General features: G+C 47.1%; 1 protein-coding gene across 4 annotated transcripts in view; it reads right to left on the bottom strand.

Moving 5' to 3' along the window:
* Positions 1 to 24,356, bottom strand: part of DNAH11 (dynein axonemal heavy chain 11) — a 296,286-nt gene that overhangs the window by 64,089 nt on the left and 207,841 nt on the right. For all 4 annotated transcript variants that reach the window (XM_084791554.1, XM_084791555.1, XM_084791557.1 and 1 more), the window contains 7 exons: positions 23,383 to 23,526; positions 22,550 to 22,732; positions 21,352 to 21,453; positions 17,046 to 17,184; positions 13,631 to 13,797; positions 6,211 to 6,446; positions 4,587 to 4,709 (listed from right to left, as the gene is read on the bottom strand). In XM_084791554.1, coding sequence (XP_084647680.1) covers positions 4,587 to 4,709; positions 6,211 to 6,446; positions 13,631 to 13,797; positions 17,046 to 17,184; positions 21,352 to 21,453; positions 22,550 to 22,732; positions 23,383 to 23,526 — 1,094 coding nt within the window. The remainder of the gene's footprint in view (positions 1 to 4,586; positions 4,710 to 6,210; positions 6,447 to 13,630; positions 13,798 to 17,045; positions 17,185 to 21,351; positions 21,454 to 22,549; positions 22,733 to 23,382; positions 23,527 to 24,356) is intronic.

Raw genomic sequence — 24,356 nt, 5'->3', positions numbered from 1 at the left:
TAGCAGATACATGTAGTTGTTTTCAAATATTCATATACCTAGACTGCCACAGTTCCAGAAATAGAGTTTTACCTCACTGCTCCATTTTTGCCCTGGCTAACCATTTTTTAGGGGCACAAAGTACATTGCTACTATCTACAGAAATGTTACAATGAGTTCAGAAGTGAAAAAATTAAGTATATTGAACTGGAGAAAAAAAGAAAGGAAAGAAGAAGGAAGGAAGGAAGGAAGGAAGGATGCAGGATGTGCTGTGACTGGGAGGCATTAAATATGCTGGACTATGGCAGAACACCTCTGTCACTAGGCCTGATGGCTTGATTTTGATCTCTAGGATCCTCTGGTGCAAGGAAGCAATGACCCTGCAGGATCCTCTGACCGCTACAGGCTTGCCATGGACACACACGGACACACATGCCACCCATGCCCTTCAATATGCAGGATTTAAGAAGAAAACAAACCAAGAAGGGAGAAGAGCAAGAGTTTGATCATGTAAAAGGAGTTATACTGAGGCATGACCGTGTCCATCCACCTGGGAAAGTTTATTAAGAAACACCCAGGTGTGCCAGTGCCTGCCTGCAATCCCAGTACTCAGGAGGTGGTGACATTAGTATCAGGGGTCCAGTAGTCTCTGACTATACACAGAATATGAGGCCAGCTAGGAAGATAAAAGACTGTTTAAAAAAAAAACCGCAAGAAGAGTGCTGGAGAGATGTCTCAGCAGCTAAGAGTGCTGGCTGCTCTTTCAGAGGACCCAGGTTCAGTTCCCAGCACCCACATGGCAGCTTACACCTGTTTGTAACTCCAGTTCCAGGGAAGCTAACACCCTTACACAGACATATAGGCAGAGAAAACACTATTGCACAAAATAATAATAATAATAAATTATTTTAAAACTGAAAAAGGGAAGGAAGGAAGTGTGGGGGAAAGGATAGGAGGAGAAGGAAGGATGGAGGGAGAGATGGAAGAAACAAAGTCTCCACATGTGGAACCGCCTGTGTCAAATACCATCCGAGAACCTAGCTAGGCGCTCTGGTTCCCCATTTTTGTCAGCTCTTCTGACTGGATAGCATCTCCCTAACTCACCCACTGAGAGGCTTAACTACGTCTCCATGTGGCGGCTGTCTGCGGTTAGCCAAGATCTGCTGAGGTCCCACACTCACATAGCCAACTGCTGCTTCTCTCTGGGGGAGCGAATATTTTAAAAGCACGCCTGTCTGTCCATGCCGGCTAAGAGAAGTCAGTATCTCTTTCCCCACACCTATTCCCACAACACATCTCTCCATAAACCGTAAACCCTTTACTTGGCAAAAGACTGGGCATAACTTTTGATCCTTCATTTTCACTCATCAGTGATGCCCAATCAATAATCATGGCAGGGATGGCATTAACCTCTCCCCTCCCTCCCTCTGTCTGTCTGCTTATCTGTCTGCCCATCTGTCCCTCCCTCTCTCCCATGCTCCTCTAACTTGCTCTCTCTGTGGCAACAGTGCGGACTTTCAGAAATGTGAACTTTACCTGGTTCTTCCCACGGACTTAAAAGTCTTCATCAGTTTACAACTCACTCTGCTCAAGGATCTTAGGAAAAGCCTGGGGACTTCCAAGGAGGTAGCAGCTGCTGTTGGCAACTGGAATTGGCCCCTTGGCTGTGTTTGGGGTTGAGCGGAGGATAATGTACCTACAGGAACCAGCCAACTTGTGGCCCAGCCATGGAGGCTCATGTGCAGGGCCCTGCTTGCCGCTCTAGGGTCACCTCTCTTGCGTGCATCGCCCTCCACGCCCGCCACGCAGACTCTCCTCCCTGCTGGATGCTGTTGGTTTGAGTGTTCTGATGTTCGGCACCAGGGCTCTCTGTCTAGGGCTCCTGTCTCTGCCTGTCCATCTGATAAAGGCCTACTCTTCTTCTGAGAGCTGCACTAACTACAAATGTATCAACCGGAACTTTTCCCACAAAGTCTTCCCACATCTCCACTGTGCGAGCAGGGACTCTGTCGACTCAGTGTCCTTTACTGTCCTCCTGGGAAATGTCCTGATGTGTCTTTGAGGTCAGGCCTCATGAGGAGTCTGCAGTGCAGAAAGGGTTCATTCTGTCCCACAAGGCTGTATGCAGACTCCACTAACACTGCAGTGTCTGAAGGAACAGTAAGGCCTCCTGCATGTGAGAGGAAGCGGGCAGAGCTGGAGACAACAGAGTTAATACCCCTGAAGCAAGCAGTGCTCACACACAGACTTAGCAGCCAGGGTTACCAAAGCAACAACTCCGTACGGTAAATGTAATCCGTTACATGCATTTTTAACATTTATTTTTCGTGTTACTTGTATGTCACATGTGCATGGGTGCTGGAGGAGGCCAGAAGAGGGCGTCAGATCCCCTGGAACTGGAGTTCAGGTGGTTGTGAGCTGCCCGATGTGGGTGCTGCAGGCCAAACTCGGGTCTCTCTGGAAGAGCAGCAAGCACTGTTAAATGCTAAGCCAGCTAGCCCTCCACTGTCCCTCTGTTATGCCTCTGTGGAGCACGTTAAATTTTTCTTGGCTTACAATGATATAAGGCATCATGAAAGATATGTGCTCAGTAAATATTACTTAGGTTTTAAACTGTGCTTTAGTTACCGTCTATTACGTAGCGTGCGTGGGCATCCAAGCCAGAGCGCCCAGGTGCATGTGTGGAAAGGATCGGGCCATTTGCACCAGGTGGGTCCTAGGAATGGGACTTGGGTTCTCGGGCTTGGTGACAGGCGCCTTTCCCTGCTGAGCCATCCTGCTGGCCCAGATACTTCTTTGGAATAAGCTGTTCTGGGCTGACATTGTGAGGAAACGGAACGATCTCCTTAAGTGTCTTCTGGAATCCTCTCGCCTTGAGGAGAAGTTATATCTTAAGTTTGTCAGTGTGAAGCAATTTCAAGTTTTCCAAATTCATATGTGATGGAGAGCCACCAACTTTTTTATACATAAATTGTGCTGTTGCAAGTTAATGGTAAAGCTCAGAGAATACATATTTTACTGACAACAATTTTAGGTCTTCATAATAGAGTCAGAGTCTTAATAACAAGGATTTCGCTGCAGCGACATCCGAGATTTTACACTGTACTTTTAACGCATCACAAAAGCTGCAATTATATTTGTATTAGGAGTTACAGTTTGTCAGGTGGCTTATTAGATTTTTCTAAGTGCATGTCTGGATAAATTTTGGTTTATTAAACAATTATAAGTTGTCAGTCACTCTAAATTGATTTACTTGGGAAGCTGCATAATAAATGCCATAGAAACTGACTGGAGACCAGCAGCTAGTCACCCTTAAGTCTGCCCGCTTCCACTTTCAGGAGAGATTCAGCAACAGAGGAGGAGACAGGTACCTCAGAGATGGAGTGGGAGGTAAAGAAGAATAAATAAATTTAAAAGAAGTTTTAAAATTATACCCCACTGAAGAAAAACAAGTGCAAATGAAAAGAAAAAGTTATTCAATGAAGTAAGTTTAGCAACAATTTATGTGTGTATCTGCATGTGTGCGCGTGTGCGCGTGTGCGTGCGTGCGTGCGTGCGTGTGTGTGTGTGTGTGTGTATGTGTGTATGTGAATAGGGAATTGGCCCATAACTCTCATGGTGCCTGGTGTGTAGGTCAGAGGCAGGCGTCTGTCCTTGCTCCCACTTTGTTGGAGGCAGGCACATTGCTATTCTTTATTTATTTTACTTCGAATCCCAGGCTAGCTGGCCTTTGAACTTCTGTGGCTTCTCCTACCTAATAATAGGCTGTGTGGCATTGCAGACAAGAGTGACCACTTCCAGCTTGCCATGTCCCTGTCGAGGATGACCTGGGGACTAAAGCAGCCTAGCCTCCTGCCCCAACCAGGCCCGATTAAAGACATAACTCCTGTTTCTGACTGGCTTAAGAATGTGGCACGGAGACTCACTGGAATTGGCTCTGGTGCCCTGGAAGAAAGTTCTGGAGCATGTAATGTCCCAAGAGGAGTGAAACCACTGGGAGTGAGGCAGAGAGGACAGTCTCCTTTGCTGGTAACCTACCACCGGGGGCATGAGGACGGCTTCAAGGATTTCAAGGTAAACTCTTCTGAGTGTGTGTGTGTGTGTGTGTGTGTGTGTGTGTGTGTGTGTGTGTGACGCACACACGTATGTATAATATGTATATATTAATATATTAGGAAAGAGTTGACACAGTGAACCTATGTTTTTTAGATGCTATTACTAGACGCTGACTAAAAAATTGACCATTTAAAATCTGTTTTGAGGAAATTAAGTAAATACAAGCTGGCATAGAGTGTTCTGCAAACTGCTGAAGCTGGAGGGGGAAGCTGCTTTCTCTGAGCACCGGGGACTGTTTCAGTCTTTGATTGGGTGATGAATACACAAGGGGACATTTGCCAAGCAGAATGAAGAGTGAATCTGGGTTATCTGGGTTTGCCGTTGGGTACAGGAGTCATGGACTGGGGTTCAGAGATGTCACCAGGTAGACACCAGCGGGTAGTGTCTGCCTATGAGGCCAAGGACCAGAAATAGCTGCAAACTCATTTGGCACAAGACATAGCTTAACAACAACAACAACAACAACAACAACAACAACACATAATACTTACTTTCCTTTCTTAGTGGTGTTCCTGCCAAGCAGAGGACCAAGGACTGGATCCACTGTTTCCTTAAGGTTTTCGATTAGGATGACATCACCAAAGGCCAGGGCTGCCTCAATGGCATTTAAAAACCTTAAAGTGAAGTCAGAGTAAAAATCACAAGTAAGATAGTGTGAAGAAGCACAGGTAATGTTCAAAATTATATGATTAAATTGTATTTTATGTAGCTATTTTAAACAAACTTAAAGGAAATTTTATAGCAGCGTATAAAGGAAACTTTAAAAAAAGAGTGTGCTTGGTCTCCCTCCATATGTATAGGATTATATCAGAAATTAGGGGTCACATTTTGAGAGAAATTTTGTAGTCAAATATAAATTAATTGCTTCTAGTAATAATCAGTGTTTGAAATAACTACAAAGGATCTAAGTATTATAAATTTAAATATACTCCATATGCTTATTTAGAATAAATAAAATCAAGGCTAGAGAGATGGCTCAGAGGCTAAGAGCACTGGCTACTCTTCCAGAGGTCCTGAGTTCAATTCCCAGCGCCACATGGTGGCTCACAACCATCTATACTGGCATCTGATGCCCTCTTCTGGCCTGCAGATGTACATGCCGATAGAGCACTCATGTATATAAAGCACATAAATAAATAAATCTTAAAAAAAAAAAAGCAAATGAAAGTAAATGGTTGTGGTTCTACACAGATTTTAGTTGTTAAGCCTGAGCGTGCGTACCCAGGACAGAGGCCAGCTTTCAGGACTGCTTCTCAGTAGCTATCTGCTTGTTGTTTGTGACAGGGCCAGCAGCCCTGGAGATGCGCACAGGTCTGGCTCCCCGGTGCTGGGATGACAGTCCGTACCTAGCTATCCCTGGGTGCTGGAGACTGAACTCACATCCCCATGTGTTCTGGGCAAACACTCTACTGACTGAGCCATCTCTGCAGCCTGTAGTTTTTATACCTTTAAGTCCCATAAAGTAGTCAACTGTCATCTTATTTCATGCCTGTCTCCAAAAAGTATCCCTCCCTAACCTAGTGGTTTTCCAGATTAGCAGGGTCCGTGTCTCACGTCTGCAGAAACTCCTGAGCTCACTATGTGTAGAACAGCAGAGAGGGCTCCAGGCAACATCAGTAGGTCCGAAGGACGTGCTCCACACTGAATGAAGGACTCACAGCTTCCTGCTGCTGAGAACTCATGGCAACAGGCACGCTGACATGACATCGACTCAGCTTTCAAAAATGATCACAGAACTAAGTGAGGAGACTGGGCCCCCCAGGTGGGAACCTGTGGCTACGTTAGCATCCTCCCTGGGCCAAGAATACATTCAGGACTACGGCTGTAATCATCGTTAGCCTATAGGTGTAATTCTTATGTGTCCTATACCCAACTCTCACATTCCCACTCTTAGCCTAGGAAATTAATGCATTTTCAACCACAGATTAAAATGTTTTTTTTAATTTCCCCTTCAACTAATTGGACACTGCCTAACATGCACGTCTTTCAACAAACATGCTTTATAAGAAGTACGAAAAATCGACAAGTGGGACCAAACTGTAATGCTGTAAAGTGGCAGAAAGGCCAAGGCTTTATCCAGTCAGACCCCCTTCGGAGCAGGTGACACCCACATACCCTTTCTGGCCTAAGTGTGTGACTTTCAGGTCAGGCCCATATTTATTCTTGATCCACTTAACTCCCTGCTGTTGAGGGTCTATCATCAGAGGCCAGCGCTCGCAGTGTGTTAGGATGGTGGCATTTTCAGTTGACATCCTGTCACTGGGCAGCCCTTCGTTATTCCAGGTGGCAACTGTAGCGTCGTCTGTCAACATGGCAATCAAGTCCAGGCCTTCGGCTATTGGGACAGAAACCTGTGAAATCAAAGTCGAGTGGGATCAGCCGGCAGCATGGCCGAGGACAAAGGCTGGCTGTGACAGACAAGAAAATGAGCCTAACGCCGAGAGAAAACGAAGTCAAGGGAAAACATGTGGATTCGCTGCACACCGCTCAGCTCCAAACCAAACACAGCTTGCACTGCCAAACTGGTTGAACACAGACCTTTCAGAATCCCGTCAGCTGTGGGTTCATGGTCTAGATTATTAACTGCGCCCACTTTGCTTCCCTTTCTGGAGTGGATTAATCGCGTCTGTGTGGTTTGTGAGACCCTGGCACTTCACTGAAATGAGCAAGAGGCTTGCCTTCCGGGGATAAAGCCTTGTCTCATCCTGGGCCTCCAAACCTATTTCCAGTTCCACATTTTTTTCTAATAGCTCTTCCTACATTTCTGTCCTCTTGTTCTAGCCCAAACCTGTTTTCCTCTTAGGCCAGCCGTTCTCAAATCCAGGATATTACAGTCAAATGGGATTTTAGTCAAATCTCTCAACAGACTCCCCCTCTTTAGTTCTGCCATTAATACATTAAAAAAAAAAAAGATTTATTATTACTCATATAGCACCCTGCCTGCTTGTACACCTGCAGGCCAGAAGAGGGCAGCAGATCTCCTTATAGGTGGTTGTGAGCCACCACGTGGTTGCTGGGGATTGAGCACAGGACCCTTGGAAGAACAGACAGTGCTCTTAACCTCTGAGCCATCTCTCCAGCCCTGCTCCACTAATGTATTTAAACAGTTTTCTCCTATGTGGCTTTATCCACTATGTGTGGGGGCCAGAGAAGCGTAGCCCAGGAACTAACTTCATCTAATGGTTTTCATAGTCTGAGTTGTCCCCTCGCTGAAAAGGGGGTGGCTGTTCTTTCCTGCTGCTCACCCTGAGTACCACCCCTCCATGCTTAGCTGCGACAGTAGCTCTGAGGCCGACAGGGTCCAGCTGTGCAGCCTCAGTAATCAGTAATCAGTAACCTACTGATTACTTCCCTCTGGTCCTTTAGGCTTTCCAAGTTTTGCTATTAACTCTCTGCGCACATTAGCATCCTGGGGAGGCACACGGGGACAGGAAGATCACACGCACCCTCCTCCCTGGCTTTCTCTACACATACCTATTCATACGTGACATCACCATGCTCACTGCTCTTGATCTTAGGATACATGGAGCTACTTCACCACTCAAGTTTGAAATTTCAAATCCAGTCCTCTGATCTTATCTCCTCTCTTCCATACACATTAACAGCCTTAGGACATCTCTGCTGGCTGGCACCCTACTATGGGTTTTCTTTTTCACTGTGGCAAGTGATGCACAGTATAAACATTGTCTTCTTAAATATATACAACACAGTAGCAATAAGTGTTCAGGATGCCATGGGCCTCGCCCACCTCTATCTACAGAGCTTCCTTATCCTCCTCAACTGAAGCTCACTTCTATTCAGTCCTAGTCCCTCCACCCCACACCTATACGTCTGTGTGTGCGATTATGAATCTGACTTCCCTACACCTTGTACAATTGGATGCATGTAGCATTCACTCTTCTCCCTGCCTTGTTTCAGTCAGAATCATGTCTGCAAGCCTTATGCTTGCTGCAGGATAAATCAGCTTTCCTGTTCTAAGTTGGATCATACTCTGTCCAGCGCCTGTGCCACGTGAAACAAATCCGCTCACCGGGGTTGCTCCCACCTCTTGGCTAACATCAGCAATGCTTCTAGGTACCTGAGCATGCAAACAAACGCTAGCATCTTAGAGTTCATTCCTTTGGGGGTATATATCCATGAGTAGAGTTATAAAGTCATAACGGTAATTGTATACTTAACTTTTAAGGTACCTTACTATATATATATAATTTTTATCTACTTTAAGCTAAACTTGGGTATCTAGGTAGCCTGAAATATGCCTCTCATACTTTTTCATCTGGCAGTCACCTGAACTCCTTGCCTCCTTCACTTCAGGCTGTCTGCCTGAAAACTTTGCTGGATTCACAGTGTCTCTTGTCTTCTCGTGCCATGTCTAGACTTTGAGGCAAGCTTCATTGTGGTGACTATAGTCATGATAAATAAAGATTTCTGTTCCCCTGGGGGCTTCCTATGCCAAGATAAAGTTCACACCACTGCTGCTGCTGCAAAGTGGGGGCATTAAAACATATGCCCTTGTAAGTTCTGTCGCACTCACTCATCGCCACTCTACTGTGTAATGTCACCTATATGACAGAATTAATGAGGGACACATCGCACCACCATATTACTATGGTGGAATGGCATCAAGTCATCGCCATTTCCTTTTAACTTCTAACATTCAAACTCTTTTTTCTTTTCTTTCTTCCTTTCGAGACAGGGTCTCTCTGTGTAGCCTTGGTTGGCTGTCCTGGAATTCGCTTTATAGACCAGGCTGGCCTCGAACTCACAGCGATCTGCCTGCCTCTGCCTCCCGAGTGCTGGGATTAAAGGCCTGCCCCACCACCTCCCGGCTAACCACCTCACATGCTTCTGGGTTCGCTTCCTAGCACTGCAAAGCAAACACACAAGCAAGAGCTGTGCCAAAGGAGAGGAGCATGCTGGGAGATGGGACTGCAATCGTAACTAGTTCTTGGATAACCTTAACCGGACAAAGCGCTGATGGGTGGGAGACACAGGCTGTTCTCTGAGAATATAGTCGCGGGCAGAGCAGGGAGGCAGTACGAAGGCCCGAGGCTTGGACACCTGGGACGCTTATGAGGTGGCTGGAGTGACAAGAGCAGACGAGGAAGGAAAATCTAAGCGAGATCAAGTGGAACCATGAACAGCCCTGTAAGTGTCTGAAGCCTTTGTAAAATATCTGGATTTTGTTCTTAGTGCAATGGGGGATCGATCGTTTAAGGGAGTTAAGGAGAAAATGGACTTCTGTTTTTGAAGGCCCAGACTAGATGATGTGCTCCGGGGCAACGGAAGGGACAAACAACATTGTTGTCAATTTGTGGAAGGTGCCTGCGGGTTCTTAGAGCAGTCCAAGAGAGCGTGATGGCGCGGGCCAGCCCGGCAGCCCCAGACGTGGCAGAAAACACTCGGATTCTCAGCATGTGCAGTTTCCAGGGTGGACTCGGTATACGCGTTACGTGTAGGTGACAGCGGGGAGCTGCTAATAAGCACACAGGCAAGGCTGAGCGGAGGAGGTCCTGAGGGTGCGTCAGGAGATGATACTGCTGCACCTGAGACAGCTTTCAGATGCTAAAGCCCAGGTGCCATCGTCTGCCAGCAACATAGAGATGGCGCTTAAAGCATAAGTCTGGCTGAATGATAAATATGGTGTGAGTGAAAAACCGCGTGGCCGGAAGTGGAAGCCCTGGGTATCAATGCTGACTGCTTGAAGAGTTGGGGGTGGGGGAGGGGGGGCATCAGTGGAGTCCAACAAGAACTGACCGACGAAGCAGGAGGGGTGTCAGAGCAGGGTGGTATCTCGAAACCAAAGGAAGAAAGCGTATGTGTGAGGAGCCACCGTCAGTTCTGTTGAGTGCTGCGACAGCCAAATGTCGGGGGGCAGCGGTGTGGGCAGATGGACAGATATCGGGACGAAAGCTTGTCTAGGGTGACCCAGGGGTGGGCAGGAGAGGCTGGCCCCTCTTAGGGACTCAGACAGAGGCAGAGTATGAGTCTAAATGGTGGTCAGGGACAGACGCAGCTGTGTCTGTACACGCCACGTTGCACAGATGTCAAGTAGCTGTTTATATCCCTGCATGCTTTTAAATACTACTCTAGTTCAGCATTCTGTGCTCCCTACAGAAAGGCTTTGTTGTAATTCTGTACTTTTAGAATATATTTTAGTGTCCTGAAAGACAAGAGTCTCTTATGGCTCTATTTTACAATTATCTTGGCTGTCCTTAAAAAGATACCCATCAGCAAACTTTATAATCATTGAGTCAAGTAAAGACGTAATTTTCCTTGGAATTCCAACTTGAGTCAAACTGAGTTTATCTACTAATTAAGCCATAGCTGATGCATTTAGGTCATATATACATAATCTATGGTGTAATATAGATTAAATGTAATTAAATAACAATACACACTAATACAATACATATGCACAAACTGAGTGCATTTCTGAGGACATTTGAGGACACCAAGTCTCAATGTTCAGAGAAGAGTTGCTTCCAAGGTCACCTTAACAATGTCTAGGTCAGCAATAAATTACATGCTTGCTTTACAGATTCACGATTTCCACAAATCATACTCCCTTGATAACTGGTTTGTGTCCAAACCAGTAGAATGCTTAGGACACTCCCCAGGAAAACTGACAAGCCAAGGACAGGAAGGAGATACCCACAGACACACAGAGTTCCTATTTATTGGGGAGAAATACAGGAATGGCTGGGAAAAGGTTCATTTAAACAGTAACATTGCTAAGCTACCACGGCTTCTTCTGTTCCCTACCACCATGGCCATCCTGCCACTGCTGTCTCACCACCACCGTCACCATCCCGCCACCACTGTCACCATCCCGCCACCACTGCCACCACCGTCACTATCCTGCCACCATCCCGCCACCACTGTCACCATCCCGCCACCACCGTCACCATCCTGCCACCATCCCACCACCACTGTCACCATCTCGCCACCACTGTCACCATCCCGCCACCACCGTCACCATCCTGCCACTGCTGTCTCACCACCACTGTCACCATCCCGCCACCACTGTCACCATCCCGCCACCACTGTCACCATCCCGCCACCATCCCACCACCACCGTCACCATCCCGCCACCACCGTCACCATCCAGCCACCACTGTCACCATCCCGCCACCACTGTCACCATCCCGCCACCACTGCCACCATCCCGCCACCACCATCGCCATCCAGCCACTACCATCACCATCCCGCCACCATCCCGCCACCACCATCACCATCCAGCCACCACCGTCACCATCCCGCCACCACTGTCACCATCCCGCCACCACTGCCACCATCCCGCCACCACCATCGCCATCCAGCCACTACCATCACCATCCCGCCACCATCCTGCCACCACCATCACCATCCAGCCACCACCGTCACCATCCCGCCACCACTGCCACCATCCCGCCACCACCATCGCCATCCAGCCACCACCATCACCATCCAGCCACCACCGTCACCATCCCGCCACCACAGCTGCACACGGCTACAATGTGAGACCGTCTTCCCACCTCACTGTGAAGGAACCTGGAGGGAAGGAGGGAAGCAGCTGAGCTGTGACCACATTTGATTCCACAAGGACAAATATGTGTTACATTTTTATGCAGCATGTTCTGCTGGGTCCTGCAGAGAGAGAAGACTCCCTTCCAGCAGGGACTCACTTATCTCATGGTGTGGAGCAGCATTTTCCCCTGAAATAAGTGGGAGGAGAGGCTTGCCAGCGCCGGCCTCTGTTTGCACGATGACTTACAAAACGCCAAAGGATATACAGAGCCATGGGGACTGAAAACCACACGGGGTTTCCTGGGGAGAGTCTCAGGCTCAGAGCTAAATAGGCCTGCTGTGGAAACTGATGCACGCATACATCAACTGAAGGTGTCATTTTGCTTTGCTCACATATTTAAGATGTTCATATGGACAAGTCAATCAATTCTAGAATATTTATGATTGCTTCAGAGTTTATTTTTCATGGAATTCACCTAAATCCAGGTTTAGAATTAAATTCGGGGGGGGGGGTATAGAAAATCAAGTGACGTGGAACTTTCTAGAAGCACGAATGACAGACTAGCAATTAAAGACCAGTTTTAAAACCAATGCAGAAAAGGCCAATTTCCAGCATAGAAAACATAAAATGAGTTGGTAGCCTGAGTTCACAGCTCAGCACAAGCCCAAAGTGAGCAGTTATGCCAGGAAGCCGATGCTCAGCCGCTTTAATGTCAGGAGCAGACTTCCGCACGATTCTGGGAGAACGAGAGTTCTTTATTACTAACCCTGAGTGCAGAGAGAACCGCTAGGGAGGGCGCCTGTCAGTCCTCATAGTTACAGGATGACCTGGACAGACACAAGAGGCTCAACTATGGAGAAGACGCCGCAAAGAAGACAAAGAAGATGGCCACTGTAGAAACTCACCACACCCTAAGAACTGGGCAAAGTTTCCAGACTGGTTTATGCTTACTCAGAGCCGCATACTATCTGAAGACCAGCCTTGAAGCTCAGAGAATCACACCCGTTAATCTCGTGCATGAAGTCTCCAATAAACGCAAGTTTTGAGTTTATAGGTGCGTGCAGTAATTCAGTTACAACGGGACTTTGCACAGCGAGGTGAGTTGTGCCTTTAGCGAGGAGCTTTCCCTAAATACTGACTTTGTTAAAACTGCTGACTTTCCACTGGCATGTACGTAAGCCGTGATAAGCACTGCTGAGAAAGCCCCCACGGGCAGGGCTGGGGATGTCTTGGTGTGGTAGGGAAGGGAAAGTGAAGCGGGAGGCAGCTTCATCCGTCACAATGCTGGGGTCACAGGAAGATTGGTCTGGAGGTCAGGTGGGCAGACTTCCCGCTCCGTGGTGGGAGTCATTCAACATCCCTGCTTCTCTGTTTTCCCAGCCACACATGGGAGATCTTGTGTTTTTGGTTTTGGTTTTTTGAGACAGGGTTTCCCTGTGTAGACCTGGCTGTCCTGGACTCGCTTTGTAGACCAGGCTGGCCTTGAACTCACAGCGATCCGTCTGCCTCTTCCTCTAGAGCACTTCGATTAAAGGCATGAGCCACCATGCCCGGCACATGGGAGATCTTAAACCGCAAGACTTTTGAATATTTCAGCCCTTTGATTTTATGTCATCTGTGGATCCAGCATCCAAATTTATGGCAAGCTTTCTAAAAATGTCACTTCACAAAATGCCGCACTTTAATTTGAAGGCTATCTTGCGAAATCTGTAATAAATATCGGTACTAGCAAGAAAACAAAACACTGTTTAATAATCTATGCTATTATTGGAACTAAATAAATGTGCTATTTAATAGTCTAACACTCTGATTTTGCTTCCTATTTATTGTCTTGTAAAATGTGTCCTCTAACCACTAGTCTGTATTTTTCATGCTCAGATGAGTGATGATTTCATTAAAATGAGATAAACAGAACAAGATGTTACAGTCGCCGTTACAGAGGAACAGAAGCACCTGACACACGTCCGGTGGCCACTTTTCTTGCAACCTTTTCCCCAGGTTAACAGAGTGAATGATGGGCCTCACCTTCTGTTGAAGAAACGGAATCCACTTGCAGTGCAGCAGCTCCCGGCGGTACTGCCTTGTGAAGGGCCCGAGGTAGGAGACAAACGCCGCCGTGAGCAGCACATCTCCACACAGGGTCTTCTCCCGAGTTTCGAAGGACTTAATGGACTGACCCCATCGGATCTTCTCTGACTGAAGGATAAAATTACCCATATGTAATTACAGGGTGAGCATCAACTCGCAGATGCTTAACGCAATTACCTGACAGCGTAGTTCGAGGCTGTGGCCTCCTTCACCGTCTCTAGAGGAACGGTGTGGAACCGGGTAGGGTGCCTGCTTTAATCTTTTGCCTGTCTGAAACCCATCACTGCTCAGTTCTCCCACTCTCTCCAGCCAAGTTCAGCATCACATGACACGAGCTCACTTACATCTTGTTTTCTCAGTTGCACTAACACTTTAGTTGTGATTGGGGCCCTTCTAAACAGGTCAGTCAATTGCTTCCCTGTCCCTCTGGGAGAACAGAGAGCCTGCTGCTTCAACTAGTGATGTTAGGATTTTCTTTAAAAAAAAAAAAAAAAAAAGAATATTTCACTATGTAACACTACCTAGCCTCCAATTGGCTATGCTCCTGCCTCAGTCTCTCCAGTGCTAGCAACTCCATGGCTGTGTAATGTCATGCCCAACTGGCAGGAATTCTGGCTGTCAACCTGGCTAGTCTCCATCTTACCCCTTTCTTTTGGCACTAGCACTATACTGTTTAAAGCAATATTTTTTTCTTAATGTACTGGCTATGGGCTGATCAGACAAAGAAAATTGTCAAAAATCATTCCTGTTAATTAATTAAAACATAAGGCTTAAATAACCACTAATTCTGAATTCTGTTAATTAAAGAATGATTCCAGTAGTCACCAGATTCAGGCCATTTTTCTAGTACAATCATTAGATCGGTGGAGGGAGCTCTGAGCCACGTTAATGCTGGGAACCAGGGCTCAGCTGGCCTCCGTGACAAGATGCTTAGAAACTCAGTTAAGCCCTTCTATCTAGTGGGCTGGCCATTTACAATCCGATTTACAGGGTGAATGTGTAGAGCCCTTGATATTGGATTTGTATGAAACTGCAATAAATATGTATGGATTGCCTGAACTGCAGGGTAGTCCACTAATTCACTCCATTTTTAAGGCATGTCAAAAATTAATATAACATTCTAAGGACATGGAAAATTAATAGGAGCCAAAACAATCATCAATTTCATAGCATAAGGAAAGATAATCCAAAGACTCTCCCCTTTCTTCCAGGAAAAAAGAAAGATGCTGCAGGAAACATAACTTACACATGAAACAAAAAAACAAAATGTCAGCTTCCTGCGAACCATAATAGCACCCTGGACACACGTGGACGTTCCCTGGGACACACGTGGACATTCCCTGGGACACATGTGGATGTTCCCCGGGACACACATGGACGTTCCCTCGAGCTGTCCCAAGGTCTCCGTCACCATTGCAGCTACACTGTTGAAGCCAGGAAGGCCCAACTCTCTGGTCCTCTTTTCAGAATTCATTATTTTCTTTCCTCAGCCACAGACACTTCCACTCACCTCGCCTCCACACTTGGTGTTTTTGCTTTGTAAATGAGAGTGAAGTGCACCCACCTCATTCTCTAAAACACCTCTGGACTTGAAGATGCACTAAACACAGACTTATTGGCTGTTGAGAGCGTCAATAATTTCATTCCACCACCCCTGCAGCATAAATCACTCCTGACGCTGGGTAACAAGGGTTTAAGAGTTGGAACATGTCCTGTAATAAATTTCTGGACAGTTAAAAATCACTATAATTTTATTCTAATGCATTATAGATTGCCTGTAATGTCATCCTGGCTGGGGTGACCCATTTCTAATTTTGAACAGCTGTTCAGCTCAGGACTTAGTTAATGATTAAATATAAATTGCCTGATTTATTAGTCTGAATGGCTGAGCTTCCAGGTCAATGCTATATAGACAAAATCATCAGTCTTGATGCTTTTCAGAAGTTAACTGTCTCCTGTTCTAGTCAGAAAGAATTTATCCTCAGAGGAAAAGGTCTGACATGTTCAATTAATCCTTCAAAAATATATTTTTCCTCCTTAACAACATACAAGCCCTCTCCACCCCACCCCCATTGTCTAAAGCAGCCTAAGTCCAGGCTTGGAGACTTTCCCTGTGAATCAGAGATATTGGGAAAAGCCTGCTTCCACCCTGATAGACCCGTAAGCAGCTAAGAAGCAACCTAATTATGTGACATTCTTCTTTTCTCAGGCACCTCACAAGTGGCAAACACATTAAACACTTAAGTCTTACCACATTAAGTGGAAGCAGCTGTAAGAACTAGTAACAGTAAAACCTTCTCAGCTGACCTGAAAAAAATGAGTCTTCAAAGAATCTCTCTCTGTGTCTCTCTGTCTCTGTCTCTGTCTCTCATGCTCACTCACTCACTCACACACTCACACACTCACTCACACACTCACTCACTCACACACTCACTCACTCACTCACTCACACACTCACTCACTCACACACTCACTCACTCACTCACACACTCACTCACTCACACACTCACTCACTCACTCACACACTCACACACTCACTCACTCACACACTCACTCACTCACTCACACACTCACTCACTCACTCACTCACTCACACCACTCACTCACTCACTCACTCACACACTCACTCACTCACTCACTCACTCACTCACTCACACACTCACTCACACACTCACTCACTCACTCACTCACTCACTCACTCACTCACTCACTCACTCACTCACTCACACACTCACACACTCACTCACTCACTCACTCACTCACTAACACACTCACTTACACACTCACTCACTCGCTCACACACTCACTCACTCACTCACACACTCACTCACTCACTCACACACTCACTCACTCACTAACACACTCACTTACACACTCACTCTCTCGCTCACACACTCACTCACTCACTCACTCACACACTCACTCACACACTCACTCACACACTCACACTCACTCACTCACTCACACACTCACTCACTCACTCACACACTCACTCACTCACTCACACACTCACTCACTCACTCACACACTCACTCACTCACTTACACACTCACTCACACACTCACTCACTCACTCACTCACTCACTCACTCTCTTTCTCTCCCACCCCCCAAGCAAAAGTTGCTCCAACAACAAATACTGGGTACTGGACTTTCTGCCTGGGATCAAATCGTTCAAAATGCATAAAGCTCCTGTCATCCAAAAACTTATGTTAGATTTGGGGAAAAAGAAAAACATGAAAGATATATGTATGAGCCCCCCAAGACTCTGGGAATGTTGTGGAAGATGGGGCAGAAAGAGTGAAACAAATGCCAGCCTGGATGCTTCAGTGAGAGTTTCGAAGAAGAGTTAACTTGCCTCCAGTTCGCCGACGAGTCTGTTTGCTAGTTCAATCGTCTTGTTGGTTTGAGTCACCTCCTCCTGACACCGAACCTTCTCCGCTGTTGCCTTCTCAAACGAAGCTGTAAGTTTGCTCAGGTTCCGATCCAGATCCTAAAGAAGGGGTCAAAACTAACTGTGGAGATGTCCTTAGTCAGCGCCAACATGACAGCCACCGGGAGACGCCCGCTGACAGGAAACGAGACCCCTTCTCCCCACTGTCCTTTTATCACACACATTTTAGGGACGAAAGGAAGCTATGGTGATGACAAATGTGCCAGAGCCACTCTAGACAGTAGCTTGCCATATGGCTTACTTTTTTCCTCTCTCCCGTGGGGTACACAGAGGGACTGAACTGAGTGGTACTCCCTAAGACTCAAAACACGCCGTGAGTGCCAACCCCTCTGTTTGGTGAATAGGTTGTGTTTCGCCCCTTGTCATTTCAAGGGATCTTAGAACCTTGCAAGCACCTACAAAAGCAGTGTTATAAGTCTTCGGCCTGTCAGAGCTAACAAGTAGTAAGACGGCTACAGTGAGGTTTCGCATAACCATCTGGCATCTTAGTTGGTAGTTTTCGGCTGTATTAAGCTCTTTTTAAACATCTTAAGCTAAAAAGGGAATCACAGGACTGACAGGAGATAGCGTGGTTGGACCCCGAGAGTCTCAGGAAATGGGAAAGCTCCCAGAATGTCTCTTGGAAACCCTCGAGTGGCTCATGTGGCTTCTCCTTATGAGAGTCTGATCCTGTCACTGTGTGGTTTGCTTTACTGTGTCTGTGGTCGAGGATGGTAACCCTCTAAGTGAAGCACCCCAGCCCAGTTGGCATATCTAGGTTTTTGGATATGATAACAGGTCATGTCTGAGTATCACCACCTAATTTCCAAAAGAGAAAAATGCAAGTTGAGACATATTGATGGGGTCTGAAGGGCTCAGGAACTGACACCTCCCTCCCTGTCTCAGTTCTGTACCAAGTGGATAAAGAGTCAATAGGTGGGAAAACACAAACAAACCTCCACCGTTGACAGGCACTGGGCATACACCTAGGACCCCACCACTACAGAGGCAAAGGGAGGGCAGCCGAGAGATCAGGCCAGTCTGAGATACACAGTGAGATAGCTCTAAACTAATAAACGGTCTGAATGGATTTGCCGGGCAGCCTGGATGGGGCCATCTGACAGAAAGTCCCTACTGCCCTAAGCAAAGTACTTGGATTAAAATCAGGAGCAAGTGCAACATAGAAGGAAGGAACAACGAGACCACAGAAGCCAGGAAAGGTTGGACATTCCCTGGGCTTGGATCTGATTTACTAACTATACAAAGGCACCTTGTCCCCAGTGTGTGTCTCCCTGCGGCTCTGAAGGGACATGAGCCTTGGTGGGACTTGTAGCTTTTTGGCAATCCATTCTGCTGAGGGGTTGAGGGAACTCGTCTTCCTTAGACATTTCAGCTTTACTCTGTGGCCTTTTCTCTGCTGAGTATTTGCTCTGAGGCTCGTCAATATGTGCACTGACTCTGTGAAAACAGTCGGTCTAAACACTTTCCAGCTCTCTGCAGCCTGGGCCCAAAAGATTACTCGTATGAACACAGAACGTCTTTGCATGACCATGGTCAGCTCCCTGGTCCTGTAGAGCGCATTACTTTCCTATGAACATTAAATTGCTTCTAATAGCTACTTAAAGCCATAAAGAATATGTAACACTTTCTAAGTTCTAGTCCGAATGGTGGGACATCAACTTATATACATTTATCCCAACTTTAACCTCTCAATGAGATACAAATGAGTGTTGGTCTGATCTGGTACCCACTCCGCCTTCTGCGAGGGGAACTAGACGCCTTTCTCTGTGATGCATTCTTATTCTTCATGTGATGTTCGCTTAGCTGGGATGACTTCCTATCCTTTGGCACTGACCTGGTGGAAGAGCATGCTGGCTGAGCAGGAGGGGGTACGGGCACGTGACCTGGGTGAGGAGGAGTAGTGAGGAGGGGGTGAATTCCTAAGAGCGTTGTCAGAGGCGAAATCTTCAGGGATTACTGGTCATCTTACTCACTTGCCACAAAGAGGCCTTGTAAACTGAGTAAGATGGAGGCACAACCCAATGCATTGCCTGGATGCTCAGGGATTCACTGCTTTGGTCTCTGCCTTGGGTGTGATTTTGACAACTTGCCTTGAGATCTTTAGAGGGATCTCTGTGACAAAACACCTCGTCACCTTTTTACCAAGCTGACTAGTGGTCAACGACATGGCAAGCTTAGCTTAAATATTATAAAAGGCCTGCACAGTCACAGGGACACTCTAAGGGGTTCTAAACAGCGGTGGCTCGAAATGTACCCTGAGCCTCCATTGCTCTTTCTCCTGGCCAGCATGCTACATGCATGCTTTTCACTCAAAGCAGTCTCATAAGAAAACTTCTCTAAGTCCAGACCACCACAGGGATTTCTAGTTCCTGTATACCAAAAGGTCTCCCTATCCAGCAGACAGAGAGGACAGAGCCCCTGGTTGTACTTTAAACTGAAATGTCCTACAAAGTAGTTGCAGGGTCCTCAGGCCAGAGGAAAGGCAGACACATGCGGAGCTCAGCAGGGTCAGGGGAGCAGGAGCCGCTGGAGGACTAAACCTGGACACCAGCTCTCGTCTTTGTTTGCCGCTTCCGCCCTTCGCTCCTATCCAAATTCAAGAGACGGGGGCTAAGCTTAGTGGATCCTGGATCAAATATGCATCTAGGCCTTGCGTAGGAAGCCACCCCAGCTAAGCGAACGTCACGTGAAGAACGAGAACGCGTCATAGACAAAGGAGCCTAGCTCCCCTCGCAGAAGGCGGAGTGGGTACCAGGTCAGACCAACACTTGTCTGCATCTCATTGAGAGGCTGAAGCTTCCCGTCACAGATGACAGATGAGAAGCCGGAGGCTGGAGGGCTCCTGTGAGCTGTCAGTCTCGGGGGAGCCTCTCTGTGCTCCCGACACCCATCTCACCCGCTCCATGTCCGTCCGTCCTCTCTGCTCTCAGCATCTGTCAGCCAGCTGCGATCCCACCCTGGCCCTCTGCCACAACCGCTCCTGCCCCAGCTGAGGCCCCCACAGAGCCCTCTCCCGGTTGCCTTTGAACTTGTCTCTCTGCCTTCAGACATCTTTCCTTCCAGCATCCTCTCAGTTGTTAAGAAGCCATTTGATGGTGCCATTAACCTATTAAAAATCTTTCCCAGTCAGATCTAGCTCTTTAACACTCAGGGGAAAAAAATTGAGCTTCCATAAGCATGAAAGGCTTATCTTTGCAAATGCCTTTCACCCTTCCCCCGCCGTCAGCCTTTCCTGCTGTCAGCATTCCCTGCAACATCCCTCTTGGTGCCCTTGCCTATTGTGATTTTTCGAGAGGCCCCTGCATCCTTCCTTGATTCTTAGTCTCTGTAGGAACGCCTTTCCTCTCCTCACCACTGTGACTCCTAAGCAGCATCCGAAGGGAGTGTCAAGCACACCTCCACTAGCCAGCACTCTAATCTTCCTGGCTCATAGTGCTTGGTACCAGAGTTGTCTTTGGATGTCCTTAAAATGTCATGCCACAGACCTAGTGGGTGATGATGTTGGTATTCATAGCTCTAGATATTCCCCCAAGCACTGACACTGTAAACTTGACCCCATTCTGAATTCTTAATATAGATTAATATAAATTACGCACTTAATCATTGCAATCTACCTAAGAAGATGCTATCATATAGGCCGAGAGTCCCTATAAGATTTTAGAACATCTCAGGTTTTTGAGTACTCATGAAGATTTTTTTTTACATGTTGAACATTCCGTATTTAAAACTTTGCGATATCCAAAATGTTCCATTTAGGGAATTGTGCCCAAAAATCAAGTCCAAAGAGCATTGGACTTTGAAGCAATTTGCATTTTATATAAGGAGTGCTCAATTTGTACCTATTCACGACGAGAAAATCTCTGTTACTAGAGGTTAACCAACTTGTATAGGTAGAACTGTAGGCCGTGGCCAACACGCTAAAGCTGGCTCTAGGGGGCTTGATTTCAGTTCCAGGGGCAGCTTAGCTCTTTCTACTAGACTAGGGAGCCTATTCTATTAAAGTACAGGAGCCACTGAGGCCAGTGTGAGTCCAGCACACAGCGAAGTGGAACAGCTGTAAGATGAGCCCATCAGTGAATGGATTCACGAAAGACCAAGCTCCTTCCCATTTTCTGGAGCACAGATGTGGTAACGTCTACAAGTGGGATCCTAACCCTGGTCCAGGAACCTCCTTGTGGTAACGCCGGTTTCCTAGGTGACACTTACCACAAGCTTCCTCCTGATGGCCTCTAGCTTTTCAGTAGCTGCAGCCAGGTCCAAGTTTGTTTGGGCCAATGCCTGACGTTTGGGCTCCACGTCGCAGTAAACCTGAAAATCCACAAGGGTCCGTTCAGAAGGCAGCGCAGACGCAAAGGGGACAGCAACCCCGAGTCCCCAGAGTGGAGAGCGGTGTGCTCTTGGTGTCCTTGCCATCCTCCATCTCAGCAGACGCGGCCTTTGGCACACTCTCTGCTCTTCCGTCACCCATTTTCTTCTGGACTTCAGAGCACTAAGCACTTGCATAAATGTTATTTAAGTCAAACTCCATCAATAAACTAAAAATCAGTTTGTCCTAAAATGACGAGCTACCTGACCAGGCAGAGGTGAGGTCTAGCCTGAGAGTAGAGGGCTAACTGTAAATATGGGTCAAATCCTACAGCAAGGGAGGCCCCAGGCCCAGCAGGAAATGACTACTGCTGCTCTGCTGTGGACAGATAACTAAACCATCTTCTAAACAGTCGTGTCTGTGCCCATGTGTGAGCACTGAAGTGCAGAGATTCATAACTGGTCCAAGTACTGAGAATAAGCGGCTGACTAGCTCATCTACAGCAAGAGGTCTGTCTTACCCCCTCAAAAGCCTAGGGAACATCGGAGAAGTAAAAGCTAGAGTTTGGGGAAGGATGCTGTGAATGCAGTCTTCTGACGGGGCGTGACCATCACACTCAGGAACTCATGAGCAGCTGTGGACCCTGCTGTGTAAGGCAGGCACAACGTAGGGCCATCCAAGATTCTCCCCTGGACGCAGGAGTGGGTCACGAGGCTCCGCCACTCCTAGGTAAGCCACTGAGAATTGGCGGTTGCCAGGTCAAGGAGTGTCACTTTCTTTAGTACTGCAGGATCGGGTGGCTTGCCCATGGTTTAGTAAGTAGCCCCCTGCCCCCACTTGTGCTCTTATTAGCAACCCCCAGTTAAACTCAGTGAATCAATTTTTTTTTCTTTCTGAAGACATTTAGGAGGCAACTAGCTAGGAAGGCAGTGATAGTAACACCAGTGGGGAGGGCAAAGAGAGCCTAATGGGGGTTAAATACGATCATAATACATTGTATATATAGATGCAATTGTCAAGGGAGAGGAAACAATTTCAAAAATTAGCCATCACAGCCCTTGGTGGAAGCACCTGAAACCAGTGGATAAAGACCGATACCTCATAAAATTTAACGATGTTTATGACCCAGGCGCAGAGACCAGCCGCTGCGAACGATTTGGTCTGGATCAGGTTTGGATTAAACTCTGGATCTTTCAAATATTGCTCGTGCACGACTTTTAGGCAGCTGTCCGGAATGTGCTCTTTATCGTAGTTAATTAACGCTTGCAGGAAGTCATCAACCTGTAAACGCAAAAGGACTTACTGCCACGAGCCTGCTCTGGCTGCAGAGAAAATTCCAAGATCAAAAGTTAAAACCAGCTTTTAGGACTTGCATTACAAAGGCACAATTGGCAAGCTGCACTTAGCCCACTGCTTGGCTTTTTCAGCCTTACAGTACGAAGTTAGAATTAGCAATGGACACTTTTAAAACCTCTTCTCTCCCGGGGTAAAAACATTCTGTGCCAGCACAGGAGGCTCACGGTTTGAAGAAAAGAAAGGCAGGAAATAAAAAAGCAAAACCACACGCGCCAAAGGCCTCCGCTTCACCTTCTTCTTGTACATTAGTAACTGCTTTTTTTCCAGCCTTAGTAATCCATGTAATTTTCTCCCTCCTACACTTAGTCGCTTTCATAATCTTGCAAATAATTAGCAACTTTCCACCTGCTGCTTGCATTGACTTAGGTGCGTCACCAGCCCCTGCTGGCCTCCAACGTGGCCAGCAAAAGCTAGGCAGCCTTCTAGGGAACAGCAGCTGCTGATGCTGACCAGCTACAGAGATGGGTTTTTCGGCTTAAAATTGATTTAAACATGTTTTGCTGTCAGGTTTATCTATAATGAGGATGGTGTGCTCGTTGTTAAGATTTTCTTCCTGCCACCCTGGCTGGTGGTACCTTTCCCATGAAGATTTTAGCTGCTTTCCAGCTTCGGTCTTTTGGCACTCTGCCCCTGGGAGCCAGAAGGACCATCACAGCCGCAGTAACATTGGTGACAGCGGTTGGGGGGTTGGGGAAGGTTTTCAGCTCCGTGAGGTTCACCTGAAACAGAGCATGCACACAAATGGGGGACCCTCAGGTTCCTGGCTGCCTCTCACCTACCTGCTTTCTAACTCTGATACTCTGGAAACATTTCTGCAGTTTTGTTGCCAGTCCTGCAGTGCCCCCCCCCCATAGAAGCCAGGGTATTATGTAAATATACTAGCGTTTTAACCAGGCCCTCCCTGTAAATGGCACCCTGGCATTCTCGAGGTCAGTGTGCCCTGATTCTCTTTTTCTGCTTTAAATGTGTAAGGAGACATCTCCTCCTTAAACCACTGCGAGTTTCCCCTGAGAGGGGTCTATGGGTGCTGGACGGTCTTTCCTGTCGCTAATTCCCTCAGCGGAGAACGCGAACTCAACTGCAGTGAAACTGGGGGTTAAGTCACGACAGTGAGGGAAGGTGGGCTGGGGCAGGAATGAGACTCAGTGAGAAGTACGGGTAATCCAATAATAAATGGTTTAAGAGTAAAACCAAATGCGACTCTGCTTTCTTTACTCAAAGCTGCAGTGAAATATAAAATACAAAGAGTTAAAATAAAATAAAAATACGAAGAAGAGACCAGGCGTGAGAGCCGGAGCAGAACGTAATGGATGTTGAGATCTGGTTAACTAGGGTTTCTCATCATACGGTTTGTTTTGTTTGATTGAAGAGTGTTGGGTCTTAGGGTATCCGAATACCTAGAAATGAGCTCCGCCTGGGCTATAGGAGGGTTTGTGGCAGTTAGATAGAAGCCAGCCTTTGTCGGGAACGTGGGGAACCGGTTCCCACTTGCCAAGAGGAGTCATTTCCTTTACCTCTGAGAGAGGGACACATGGCTCCACTGACATAT

The sequence above is a fragment of the Acomys minous genome (assembly GCF_964271855.1).
Source record: "Acomys minous genome assembly, chromosome: 8".
NCBI classification, from domain to species: domain Eukaryota; kingdom Metazoa; phylum Chordata; class Mammalia; order Rodentia; family Muridae; genus Acomys; species Acomys minous.
The sequence above is the reverse complement of the archived record's forward strand: the minus strand, read 5'-3'. Positions and strand labels throughout refer to the sequence as shown.